We start from the raw sequence: 14,244 nt of genomic DNA, 5'->3' as shown, positions 1-14,244 counted from the left end.
TCAGGGAGTTCTTTTCTGGACACACTGTAAGTTTTTTTTTTTTTTTTTTTTTGTAACGTGCAAAATTTTACATTTCTGACCATTTAGAGGAAGTTGCCAATCTCTGCACCATGTTGAAATCTTATAGAGATCTGACTGTACATTTATGCATCTTCTTTCAGATAGTACTTCATTATAGATAACTGCATCATCTGCAAAAAGCCTGATTATACTATTAATATTGCCTGGACTGGTGCAACACTGCATTTTTCTCATACACAGATTATTGCCAGAGGTGAAGAAGCAACAAGGGACAGAACAAATTCGAGACTGGACAAGGACTGAACCCCACACGTAACAAATTTTAGACTGAGAGGTAACAGCTGTGAAACACAGTTGAAACTGACAGATTCCCCAACACAGGAGGTGAGCAGCTGACAGACCTGGAGACGGCACGGTAAGAATCCAGCATGCACCGTCACATCCAGTGTGGCGAACAGCTCGTCACGAGCCTCCAGCCGGTCATCGCCTGTCAGGGCCTGCAACGAGGGTGAGAAAACAGGTTGATTAGTTAATTACATGTTCTCCAAATCATCTTAATGATTTCTTTATCAAAATTATGCACAACAAATCAGTTTCCAGAGTATGTATAATATTTATGAACACATTATTTTTTCAGTGCTACTCACACAACTACACAAACGTACGTTTTCTTTTTTTTTTTATAGGTTACCAGTTTTTAAATAAAAATTCACCTATTGAATACAAGGAGTTACGCAAAAGAAATAGTTTTAGATTATATTGGATGTCCAAGTTAAACATATAACATAAATTGTGATAGCTTGAGATGGAATTGAGATATTTATTGTCAGTTTGCTTGTAAAAGTATGGCACCACAAAATATTTTCTGTGTTTTCTTGTAGCAGTTGGTAGTACATACACACATGCATAACTGCTTTGTACACATAGATGCACGTCAGTAGCCATGTGGACTCCACAGCGTAACATGTTGTGCATGCTTTCTTTTGTGGAGCCAAAGTCTGTTGCACTGGTACGTTGTTTTCAGCACGAGTATGGACTGTGACCAACTAACGATGTTTCCAGTTACATAACAATCATGAAATCGGACAAATGGCTTAGGGAAAATGGGAATTTGATTTTGATGTCAGGCCATAGGTCACCACAACAAGTGTGCAGTTCCAGTGGCTATTGTTGTCCTTCCAGCAGAGCCCCCATAAGTCTATACAACAGGCAAATGGACAGTTACGGTTCCTCATTCAACAGTACACGATACAGTCCATAAAAGGTTGCGCCTACGGCTGTACAAACCACAGTTTGATCACAAAAGCCAGCCTGGGGACAGGCCATGATGGAAGGCACTCTCAAAGACAATTCAGACAAAAAAGGATGAAAACGAAGCATTCCTCTATTTTATCTGCTTCTCAGATGAGGCTAAATTTCACACTTCCAGCATGATAAACAGACAGAATTGCTGCATATGTAGAATTGAAATCCCCCCCCCCCCCCTACACACACACACACACACACACACACAGTGAACCTGAAAAAAGTGAACGTGTGGGGTAGATTCTTGAGGAACAGGGTTATAGGCCCATTCTTCTTCACAGAGCATGCAGTTAATTTAATAACATATGTAGACATATTGGAGCTGTATGCTGTGCCACAATTTCCTCATGATGTGATCTTTCAACAAGATGGCGCATCATGACATTTTGCGAACGCTGTGAAGAATTTCTTGGATGACAAGTTTCCAGATCACTGGATTTGGAGAGGCAGTCTGTCGATTGCTTGGCCCGCAAGAAGCTCAGACATTACACTTTTATTTTTTTCTGTACGGGTTTATCAAGAACCAAGTGCATCGGATACCAGTTTGTGATCTACCAAATTTCCGCCATCTCATTTGTGCAGCTATTGCAAATGTTACGCCTGCAATGCCGCAAAACACTTTAAGAAAAGTGAAATACATACAGCTGTCTGTTGTGCCACTAATGGTGCCCATTTCGGCGTGTATTAGGTATGTAAAAAAACATTTTGAGTTACCATACTTTTAGAAACATACTATCAATGTATATTTCAATTACTTCTCAAGTTATTGCATTTTATATCACTGTATGTTTACCCTGTATTTAAAACTTGTTTTGCAGCCTCTCTGACATTTCATATTACTGGCCAATGATTAAAAATTTTTGCTGGTGCATACTCAACTCCTTTCTGAACCACTGACAGTTTTACTAATAGGCAATGAAAGTCATTTTTCTTCTAGTGTTGTGGGTTCAGGCATCACTATCCTTCTCAAATTGTGAGAAATTAATAATGACAAATTTCATTAGTGCATATATAAATTGTGAATGTTCAGTTGTAATATGTAACTCCTCTACAGGAAACCATACCTACAAGATGACTGCAAATGAACACCACATGTTATTCTTACTGCTAGTTTTTGTGCAGGATCAATTACGTGCTTACTTAACTAAACTGTATACTCTGGCACTCAGTTTGCTTAAACCATATTGGAGAAATCCTCAACACCTTCTCGCTACTCACAGACAGGAGGCAGATAAACACATACCGAGTATCATCATAAAGCATTCTCCTTATCTATAACTTTTTGTTTTGATATAGCCTTTCCGTTGGTTTTTAATATCTGTCGAACAGAGATGAGAAACAAATGCAATAGAAGCGCACATTGTGTCCCGGTCAGTGTGATCGGAGCGCACACAGTGAGCAACACCTTACCGAAATGATAGGAAAGTTGTCAAAATATCGTGTAAACACAAAATTGTGACTCAACTGCAAACATGGAAACTTATAAACCAAACTCCTCATCAATCAATAGACACTCACTGATTGCCATAAGAAAGATGTTCTTCAGATAACAGCAAGTTCCTTTTATTGTAACCGTCACATTAGGCCAATAAGCATTTACTGAACACAAAATTAGAATAATGTAACAACAGGTTAAATAGTCTATCAGTCTACAAAAACAAATAACAACAGTTCCCAACTGAAATTAATGTAAGTCCAAGTGTGACTTCCTCAGTGTGTATGCATAGTGGTATTACAACAGGTCTATTAAGCACAGTTCCAAAGAAATATTACCCTTGTGAATACTACCCACTCATCAAACAGAAACACTACCAGTAAACCTCTGATTCTTTAAAGAATCAAATTCCCATGTATAAAACATCCTCACACATCTCATTACTTTCTAAAATCAGTTAATGTGTTAAATATTTGCTTTTAAGCATGCAAGGGAGAAAAAGTTTAGGTAAGATTTGAAATTACACTTAAAGTTTGTTCGAAATTGCAAAGCACTCTCACTGTGAAACACTGGATGAATACAAATTGAATATTTCCAGCAAAGGCAAGTTTTTCACAGGTCTGAATGTTCACGATGCCATATCTCCTGAACTGTGTTTTGTACAATGATATAATTTTGCAGGTGCATTAAGTGGTATATGTGGATACAGCCTGCAAACCGTGTTATGAATACAGTTGTTAGTAAAGGAGTAATAAATTAAAACACTATGTCCGAGGCTGAAGTTTGACTGTGCAAACAGCGAAAATGTAGCAACTGAGGAACTTTTTTCCTTTCATCATTTCGTGGAGAGCGTCAGCAAGAAAAGGTTTTGTAAAAGTTTAAAAATGTGTAAACTTTGTTGCTAGTTGCCAAGTGCAGCCATTCCAAAATACTAGATGAATAAAGTATCTGTATTCACATGGCATCAATTACACTGCTTCAAAACAAACACATATTTTCTAACTGTGATACTTGTCTTATTGCGTTATTTAACATTAAGATCATACCTCTTAATGAGTAGATCAAGACAGCAAATAAAATTTTTAAATTGGGTCAATAATTACGTGAAATATAGAAAACTGAACTTCTGTTGCCCCTACACTGCCCTTGTACCAGGTTCCAAAACATCATTCCATTAATACAGATGAGGAAATGTTAATAACAGTTCGAGGAGTGCAGATGGTATACCCATCGCTAGTCATGCAATATATTGGAAAGCACAGCAGTGACTACACAAACTCAAGTCCAAGTAAACACTGGCAGCAGTTGTAGTTCACTTCACAGGGGCAGAGTCACATAATAGCAGCTAGGTGAAGGAAAAACTGTACGTGAGCCAGGCACAGTAGAACCTTAAACCGTCCCACTACAAAATTTTGTGACCGACCTTCGAAATCAGCAGTTTCACCAGAAATGGACAATGTTATCGCATATTGCCTGTATCTTCCATTCCCATTTCAGGCCACTAAATCCCAATTCCACTTTCACCAACTGAAAGCACCGTGTTTTTATGTCATATGTTAACTAATAGTAAGTGACTCATCTGTGTGTAGTGCCTGCTTTTCCCACAATAATTTGCTATTCTCATAGACAAACATTTTTTTGTAATGCTGTAGAGTTATGCCACGTCGGACTTTCCCCTTTTCCTAAACCTCACCAGTCCTTTTCTTGATTCCTCCCCTTTCCCCTTCAACCCTTCCACCAGGAGGAGGAGCCGCTGGCTCCAAATCTTACACTTTTTTTTTAGCTTAGTATATGTTTACGCCTGTCACCACTTGGTGAGCAGATTTTTTAACTACCCAATTATATTATACAATAAATTTTATAGATACATCAGACAAATTACATTAGTACAGCTTTAGACCTTTTTCCACATAAGACACTGCTTATTACTCGCTAATTCCAAAATGTAAGTAACATAGCTGTCCACTGAAATTGTTACTGCCTGTTCCTTGATAATGTACTAGCTTCACAACCCAAATTCACATATTGTACGTTGGACTACTGCAGGGCTGAACAACAGACATGTGTCAATGCCAGAGAAACAAAGTTGCTACTCACCATATAGCGGAGATGCTGAGTCGCGATAGTCACAATAAAAAGATTCACACACGCAGCTTTTGGCTGTTAAGCCTTTGTCAGCAGTAGACATGCATGCACACACACACACACACACGCACACTCATGCAAACGCAATTTGCACACACATCTGCAGTCTCAGGGAGCTGAAACTACACTGCAAGCAGCAGCACCAGTGCATAACGGGAGTGGTGACTGGGTGGGGGTCCATCCTTACACAACCCCTGCTCCCAATCCCTTACCGCATGGCTCATACCCATGTAATAGACCTAGGTGCAAGACCTGTCCCACACATCCTCCTACCACCACCTACTCCAGTCTGGCCACCAACAAACTGTGGCCAAAAAACAAGTGGACCACCCTGTTGCTGAACACACTGCCAAACATGATACCCCTCATTTCAATGACTGCTACACAGCCTGAGCCATACGGATCCCTCCCACCAACACCAGCTTTTATGAATGGCGCAGGTGGGAACTTTCCCTGCAATATATCCTATGTTCCCGTAACCCTCCTGGCCTCAACCTTCGTTAGTCACTGTCCTCACCCCAGCCAGCCCCCTCCCTGTTCCCATTCCAGCACTACACAGCCGTCATTTCACCGCCACACCCCATCTTCTAATTTATTTTTATTTTTATTTCTCTCCTTTCTGCTGCTTACCACCTCCCCCCTCCACACCTTCTCTCCTGCCCTCCGACTAAACTGCAACATTTCACTCCCACCATACTATCCCACCCCCTCCCCGCCTCAGGCTCATCCTTACCCCCACCCAGTCGCCACTCCCATCATGCCCTGGAGCTGCTGCTCATAGTGTAGTTTCAGCTCTCTGAGGCTGCAGACGTGTGTGCAAGTTGCATTTGCGTAAGAGTGAGTGTGTGTGTGTGTGTGTGTGTGTGTGTGTGTGTGTGTGTGTGTGTGTGTGAGTGTGAGTGCGTGCGCACGCGCGTTTGTGTGTGTGTATATGCGTGTCTACTGCTGACAAAGGCTTCATAGCCGAAAGCTATGAGTGTGTGAATCTTTTTATTGTTTATTGTGCCTATCGCGACTCAGCATCTCCGCTATATGGCAAGTAGTAACTTTCCTTCTCTGGTATTGTTACATTCCACCCTGGATTTTCCATTGTTCAACAGACATGTGTGAATTTCAAGAGCACAGTCCCATCGTATACCAAATTTTTATTTATTTACACACACACACACACACACACACACACACACACACACACACACAAAAAAAAAGCATATAATTTTTAAAAATGAAAACAACAAAAAAGACATGTCATAAATAATAGCCACCACTTAAGTGAATAAGTTTTGTTGTTTGCATGTTTGATTATAACGGTCTCTTGCTACATCGTACGATGACTGTGTTTCCAGTTAATTCTACTGTAATTTAGGTTCTTCACTTCACTGAGTTAATGGTCAAAGATTTTTATGGCTGAACATTTAACACCTTTCTGTATCACGTACTTTCAATTGTGCACTGTCAGGGTAAGTGCTGATGACCAATTCTGCTCCCTGTAATTTTAGTTGCCTCATTTCTATGCCAAGCTATGTCCCAGTGATAGTCCAAGTCATTTCTTACTCCAGTATTATATAATAAGTATAAAACTAAGGACAATTATTTTAAAATGTTTTATTCTGAAAACAGCACTGCAAGAAATATCTCTCTACACAGCCTCCCTCATTCTCTGTGCACTTGATCTGTATCTTGATAAGATTCTTACTTTAGTCTTGAACTTGGGCACATCTATCCTTGAACATCCTAGACCCCCCTCATCATCTGACGAATAGCTTCGATTCACACAGATGCTCCTTCACTGGACCAAAAATGATGAGTGTTCCAGCCGCTTAGAACCCAGATTCTGAATGAGTCAGACTGTTTTCCCAGCTGTATGAGGGTAGCTACTATCCTGAAGCAAAAATGCACCATTTGAAAGCTACCCTTTCCTCTATGTTTTTATTTTGGGTTCAAACTTCCACATCAGATGTTGCTACTCACACTATTTGACCTTTACAAGTGTACCGACTCACTAGTGGGCCTTTCTTACCTCAAAACAATGTTGTCATCAGTTTCTCTGGAGAAGCATGGCTTTTGAAATTTATTATTATTATCTTCTTTCCTTCTTCAGACCTTAGGTCGGGTTAAAAATGGAACGTGATGCGGACCTTGATCAAGCGTGACTTCCTTTGAACTGTACGGTATATGTTACATTGCATTTAGGAACTTTCGGGTAATTGAACATGTATCAATAATTACAGATTTCTGTAGTTGTATATGTACGTTTGGATGTAGCTGTATTGCGTTGATGTATTGGTGGATATTGTGTGGTATGACTCCTGTAGTTTATAGTATAATTGGTATAATGTCAACTTTATCCTGATGCCACATGCCCTTGACTTCCTCAACCAGTTGGATGTATTTTTCAGTTTTTTCTCCTGTTTTCTTCTGTATATCTGTTGTATTGGGTATGGATATTTAGATTAGTTGTGTTAATTTCTTCTTTTTATTGGTGAGTATGATGTCAAGTTTGTTATGTGGTGTTGTTTTATCTGTTATAATGGTTCTGTTCCAGTATAATTTGTATTCATCATTCTCCAGTACATTTTGTGGTGCATACTTGTATGTGGGAATGTATTGTTTTATTAGTTTATGTTGTATGGCAAGTTGTTGATGTATTATTTTTGCTACATTGTCATGTCTTCTGGGGTATTCTGTGTTTGCTAGTATTGTACATCTGCTTGTGATGTGATCTACTGTTTCTATTTGTTGTTTGCAAAGTCTGCATTTATCTGTTGTGGTATTGGGATCTTTAATAATATGCTTGCTGTAATATCTGGTGTTTATTGTTTGATCCTGTATTGCAATCATGAATCCTTCCGTCTCACTGTACATATTGCCTTTTCTTAGCCATGTGTTGGCTGCGTCTTGATCGATGTGTGGCTGTGTTAGATGATACGGGTGCTTGCCATGTAGTGTTTTCTTTTCCAATTTACTTTCTTCATATCTGTTGATGTTACGTGATCTAAAGGGTTGTAGAAGTGGTTATGAAATTGCAATGGTGTAGCCGATGTACTTATATGAGTGATTGCTTTGTGTATTTTGCTAGTTTCTGCTCGTTCTAGAAAGAATTTTCTTAAATTGTCTACCTGTTCATAATGTAGGTTTTTTATGGCGATAAATCCCCTTCCTTCCTCCTTCCTTTCTGCTTAATGTGAATCTTTCTGTTGCGCTGAATATATGTGATGTATTCTATATTTGTGGCATTGTGATCGTGTAAGTGTATTGAGTGCTTCTAGGTCTGTGTTACTCCATTTCACTACTCCAAATGAGTAGGTCAATATTGGTATAGCATAAGTATTTATAGCTTTTGTCTTGTTTCTTGCTGTCAATTCTGTTTTCAGTATTTTTGTTAGTCTTTGTCTATATTTTTCTTTTAGTTCTTCTTTAATATTTGTATTATCTACTCCTATTTTTTGTCTGTAGCCTAGATATTTATAGGCATCTGTTTTTTCCATCGCTTCTATGGAGCCGCTGTGGTTATCCAATATGTAATCTTCTTGTTTAGTGTGTTTTCCCTTGACTATGCTATTTTTCTTACATTTGTCTGTTCCAAAAGCCATATTTATATCATTGCTGAATACTTCTGTTATCTTTAGTAATTGGTTGAGTTGTTGATTTGTTGCTGCCAGTAGTTTTAGATCATCCATGTATAGCAAATGTGTGATTTTGTGTTGGTATGTTCCAGTAATATTATTTCCATAATTTGTATTATTTAGCATGTTGGATAGTGGGTTCAGAGCAAGGCAGAACCAGAAAGGACTCACACTATTTGACCTTTACAAGTGTGCAGACTCACTAATGGGCCTTTCTTACCTCAAAACAATGTTGTCATCAGTTTCTCTGGGGAAGCATGGCTTTTGAAATTTATTTTTATTATTATTATTATTAATTATTATTATTTTCCTGTAAGCAAAGACTAGCATTTCCATATGATGCTCTGGCACTGGTTTACAGTAATGGACCCACGTCTGAACAGTTACTATATCAGGGTGTATACACAGACAAGGAAAAAAATTCCCTGGATTTTTTCCAGGTGAAAATACACTTTCTTCATGTAGAATGGCAGTATAATTTTCGTAGGAACTGTAAAACTTATCAATCCTTTGACTGGTAAAGATTTTATACACAGGCATAGAATTTCCTGGCACTTCAGGAAACAAAACTCAGCAAAAAGATAATGTGCTTTGGAATGATCTTCGATGCACAGCAACACATATGCTGCATATTTTCATATTATGAAACAACACCAAACACAGCACTTTTGTCAATCATAGCTCACATCACATTATGTTATCTCACCAGCAAATGACAGCATATCCATGCCACAAGCTGAAATGGTGCACTTGAAATTCACAAACAGCTGACACCAGCTAATTTTGTGGAATGAAACACTTTGTTTCAAATAAATTGACTGCCTATGCAGAAAAGATCAACAAAAGCCAAATTTCTTTAGTAAACCAACAAAAATAGCTTCATTGTTCTGCAAAGTGATTAATGCTCGATTGCCAATAGCAAGGAAATAAAATATCATCAGAAAACAAACTACTAACATATTTTAGTCTTCCTTAATTATGTGAGTGTATTTAATTTATTTGATAGCTCCCAGTCACAGAAAACCATCTTCTTTTCATTTAACGTGACAGTTGTAAACAAAGAAAGAACATCAAAACCATGAAACATAAACGAGGGTCATGTGGAGACTACTCCCACTGCAACCTGTCTGCTCTGCGAATGCACAAATCTGACAGCATGGGTGCACCAGAAAATTTTTTTCCAGGTAGCATCTAGTTGCTTGCACCTACTCCATATACATCTAACAGCCACACTGCCAAGTAGTGAGAAGCAGGAGAAAGTGATACTCACATGCGGCTTCAGCTCCGTGCATACAAGAGCCCACTGGCAACTGCTCAAATGAACCTAATTCAAACAGTTGTGATGCCACACTCATCAACATCAGTTTGTTGTTACACAGTATTGCTTAGTCTTAATTCTAAAGCCTTTGCCACATTTTTCTGTCACTGGCTGCTTGTGTATGCACTGTGTCTCACTGCTGTAAATGGCACATTTTCTTTGCGACCTAAGTTTTATATTGGTGTTTTTCTCTCAATTATGATTTATTGCTGCAGTATTATTCTGCAGTAACAGGCTATAGTAAAATTATTACCAGTCAAAATTACAATATTTAACTCAAAATTAAAACAATGATAAATTCCCAGAAGCCTAAAAAATTTCTGTGGTTTTTCCCGGATGAAAAAATTCCCAGGTTTTTCTAACATTTCCCAGTTGTCCCAGAGCATATACACACTGTATTCACTAAGAAAGTCTTCTCTTTCCTGTTCAAAATTCCTTCAACAGAAGCCCGTACCGAGCTACTGAGCGTCTCTCTTGCAGAGTCTTCCACTGGAGTTTATCTATCATCTCCATAACGCTTTCGCGATTACTAAATGATCCTGCTCTCCGTTGGATCTCCTCTATCTCTTCTATCAACCATATCTGGTACGGATCCCACACTGCTGAGCAGTATTCAAGCACTGGGCAAACAACCGTACTGTAACCTACTTCCTTTGTTTTCGGATTGCATTTCCTTAGGATTCTTTCAATGAATCTCAGTCTGGCATCTGCTTTACCGACGATCAACTTTATATGGTCATTCCATTTTAAATCACTCCTAATGCCTACTCCCAGATAATTTATGGAATTAACTGCTTCCAGTTGGTGACCTGCTATATTGTAGCTAAATGATAAAGGATATTTCTTTCTATGTATTCGCAGCACATTACACTTGTCTACATTGAGATTCAATTGCCATTCCCTGCATCATGCGTCAATTTGCTGCAGATCCTCCTGCATTTCAGTACAATTTTCCATTGGTACAACCTCTCGATATACCACAGCATCATCCGCAAAAAGCCTCAGTGAACTTCCGATGTCATCCACAAGGTCATTTATGTATATTGTGAATAGCAACGGTCCTACGACACTCCCCTGTGGCACACCTGAAATCACTCTTACTTCAGAAGACTTCTCTCCATTGAGAATGACATGCTGCGTCGCTTCAAAGTACAGAAAATGAATTACTCCCTCCATTTCCTCCCCAGTTCACTCAGAGAATGGGGCACTAAAAATAAAATGCTCTAAAATCAACACGGATAGGGCTAATTACTGAACTCTCACAGAGTGTGAAAACAACAATAAGCTTAAGAAGTGTCATTACTGAGCCAGTGTTTTTGCCTTTACTTATTGACTTGCCCTCATATTTCTCAATATTACAGTTGATGAAAACTTCTGCTCAAGTAATAAGCCACAGCAATTCGTTATTATACCTTAATGAAAATTGTGAATGTTTTGCCACACTCTTATTTTTATTGCCACAAAATGTTGGAGTTACTGCTGCTGCAATCTGCACAAACAGGATAGATAGTACTCCACCATTCTTCTGCAACATCAATTGTTGTGTCTGTAATATCGTACCTCCCCTGGATGTCAGATAATGCAGTTTGTTTAGTTTAATGGTTTTAAAAATAGAATTTTATATGCAAAGGGTGTCCCTGAGGAATGGTCACTATTGAGGGATATGACAGGAACAGTCATCAGAGGCAAAAAAATCTAGTAAACATGGGCTCTAAAATGCATACCTTATGAGCTATTAGCACTTCCTCACCTTCAACACTATGAAACAAATCTCTTCTACCACAGATTCTCTGATTTCAATATTTTGGGAGGGGTAGTGTGAGCCAAAACAAGGGAAAAAAAGTCTGGTAAACATGGGATCTAAAATGAACACCTCAAGAACTATGAGCACTTGTTCAGTAGAGAGATAGTTTTCACACACGCAGAGAGGAACAAGTGATCGAGGCTCTTAACGCATTTAGAGCCCATTTTCACTTTTAACAAATGAAAGAAGAGAAACAGAAAATGACTGACTGCAGTCTTATCGAGGTGGATGTGAATTGAGAAGTACACTCACGATTTTTACAAGTTTTTTATTCACTGCTTGGTGTGTTCTTAAAATGGTTATGTTACCTACATTATTTTGAGATACCATATAGCACTCTCTCAGTCCAACACAATTTGCCCATAGCCAGTACAGTAGCAGAAAAGAAAAGAAGAAGATTCAAAAGAGGTTATAATATTAGATTGGAAAATGTTTAAAGGATGTTCCGAGCTTTGCAACTTCACATAGATTGACAAAATATTAGCAACTAAAATTAAATTTTGAATATAATGACAGTGAATTTATGGGGAATTAAGTTTGTTACTCAGTACCTCCTCTATGTAGTAACAATCTATCCTATTTCATACTGATATTCCAACCCACATATTCCACTACTGGATCATCAAAACATTTTATTTCATGAAGCTAATAGCCAAAAATACTACACATAAATAAATAATATTATGAAAAGGAAAGCTGCTACTCACCACATAGCTGAGATGCTTAGTCGCAACTAGGCACATCTGCCTATCTGCGACTCAGCATTTCCGCTATATGGTGGGTAGCAGCTTTCCTTTTCATAATATTGTTACATTCCATTCTAGAGTTTCCATTGTTTAACATATAAATCAGTAATAAAAAGGCCGAGAAATAAATAAGAAAGTCACAACAAAGATATGTCCAATGGGGAGCATAAAAATACACAACTTACATATTTTAATTTACTTTAGAATCAAACTGAATATAACTGTAGAAGTAATTGCAGTGGGAATTTGTACTCTTCAATGACTGAAATGGTGTAGCCAAACAATGTATTTCAGATAATGTTGGGCACAGAACTGAGGAAGATATTGTGAGCGAATGCAACAGCAGAAATTACTGAATTGCAGTTCTGCTAATATCAGTTAATGTATTAATTTGTAGAATTGTAATAATATAATAAACAGCGAAACTGAATTCTTTTGTGTGTGAGGTGAGTAAATGAAACATATGGTTTTGACATAAAAAATAAGTAAGATGATCGAACAGGTAAATAAAATAATTTGACTGTAGCAATAATGACCATGGTCAGCTGACAAGAGACGTTACCAGCTAAGGTCAACAGTACGACGATTTCCCAGAAAGAATTAACACTCTCACGAAAAGAATCAGCCTTGAAGGTATACGGTATGTTGGTAGAAAATGTTCACAATAAGTGATAGTACAGGATCCAATTAAAAAATCAGGGAACGCAAACTAGGTTTAGAGAAAAATTTGGCGGTGACAATGTAACCTTTTGGCACATGGGTGGAGTACAGTAACCGTTTGCAAAAATCTGTCTCTACAAGTTTTGTGAATGGCAAGAAGAGCAAGGCAAAAAATTCTCCATGTGGAGTACGGTGCAAAACTGAGAATTAAATGAGATGTAATACCAGATGTCATGAATGTGTAACCTGCAGCTAGCCTACCTTTATGAGAGATGTTTTGCCAGCATTCGTGTAGCCCACAACGGCGACCACGGGTATGCCGTGCTTCTGCCGGTTGCTGCGCAGCAGCTGCCTCTGCGAGCGGAGGCTCTCCAGGGCGCGCTGAAGCTTACGTTCCCGACCAGACAGGATCCGCCGTCTCAGCTGTAACAACCAGTACAAAGTGTTCACTAATTCTCCATACACGTTTTGAAAATTTTGCTTGTCTGTAACATGTAACATTTTGGAATGCTTCCATTTCAGAAGCAACATTCCACCTATAGCAATATGATTTCTTTAAAAACATGCATGATGAATTATGTGCGAGAGCTATCTAGAAAGTAATAGACATTTTGGTCTAGTGTGGCAGTGGACGGAGCAACAGCCACCATTTTGGTGCTATAACGTGCCTACACTCAGTATGCAACCAGTGGTGTTTCTGCTACTTTGTTTTGTTTGATGTATTAATATTATACCGCAATAGACAATCCCACCACTTGTGAGGTGTGTTCTGTGATTAGGTTTCTGTTGGCAAAAAACTGCAAACCAATTGAAATTTGTCAAACACTGACAAAGTTAAGGCAGGTGATACAAAACAAGCATCGCAGAAAAAAAGTTATCGTAAAAGTTTTTTTTTTTTTTTTTTTCCATGACAATGCCCATGCACCCACGGCCATTTGTATCCAGGAGCTCCTATGCGGTTTTGGATGGGAGGTGTTTGATCATACACTATACAATGAGTGACTACCACCTCTTCCCACCACTAAAGACAGGGCTCACTACACAACACTTTGATACTGATGTCAACCCGCTTGCTGGTATAAACCAGTGGTTGCAATTTTTACAGATGGCAGATTTCTATAAAGATGGTATTGAAAAGCTTGTGCCAAAGTATGAAAAGTGCCTCAAAATGTCTGTTACTTTCT

The 14,244-nt window shown here is 38.5% G+C and overlaps 1 protein-coding gene across 1 annotated transcript in view; it reads right to left on the bottom strand.

Moving 5' to 3' along the window:
* Positions 1-14,244, bottom strand: part of LOC124552449 (putative GTP-binding protein 6) — a 38,490-nt gene that overhangs the window by 12,782 nt on the left and 11,464 nt on the right. The window contains exons 3-4 of the mRNA XM_047126727.1: positions 13,322-13,483; positions 423-518 (exon numbers count right to left, since the gene is read on the bottom strand). Coding sequence (XP_046982683.1) covers positions 423-518; positions 13,322-13,483 — 258 coding nt within the window. The remainder of the gene's footprint in view (positions 1-422; positions 519-13,321; positions 13,484-14,244) is intronic.

Source organism: Schistocerca americana, chromosome 10, assembly GCF_021461395.2.
Source record: "Schistocerca americana isolate TAMUIC-IGC-003095 chromosome 10, iqSchAmer2.1, whole genome shotgun sequence".
Lineage (NCBI taxonomy): Eukaryota > Metazoa > Arthropoda > Insecta > Orthoptera > Acrididae > Schistocerca > Schistocerca americana.
Note: the sequence above shows the minus strand (reverse complement) of the source record. Positions and strands in the feature narration are given on the sequence as shown.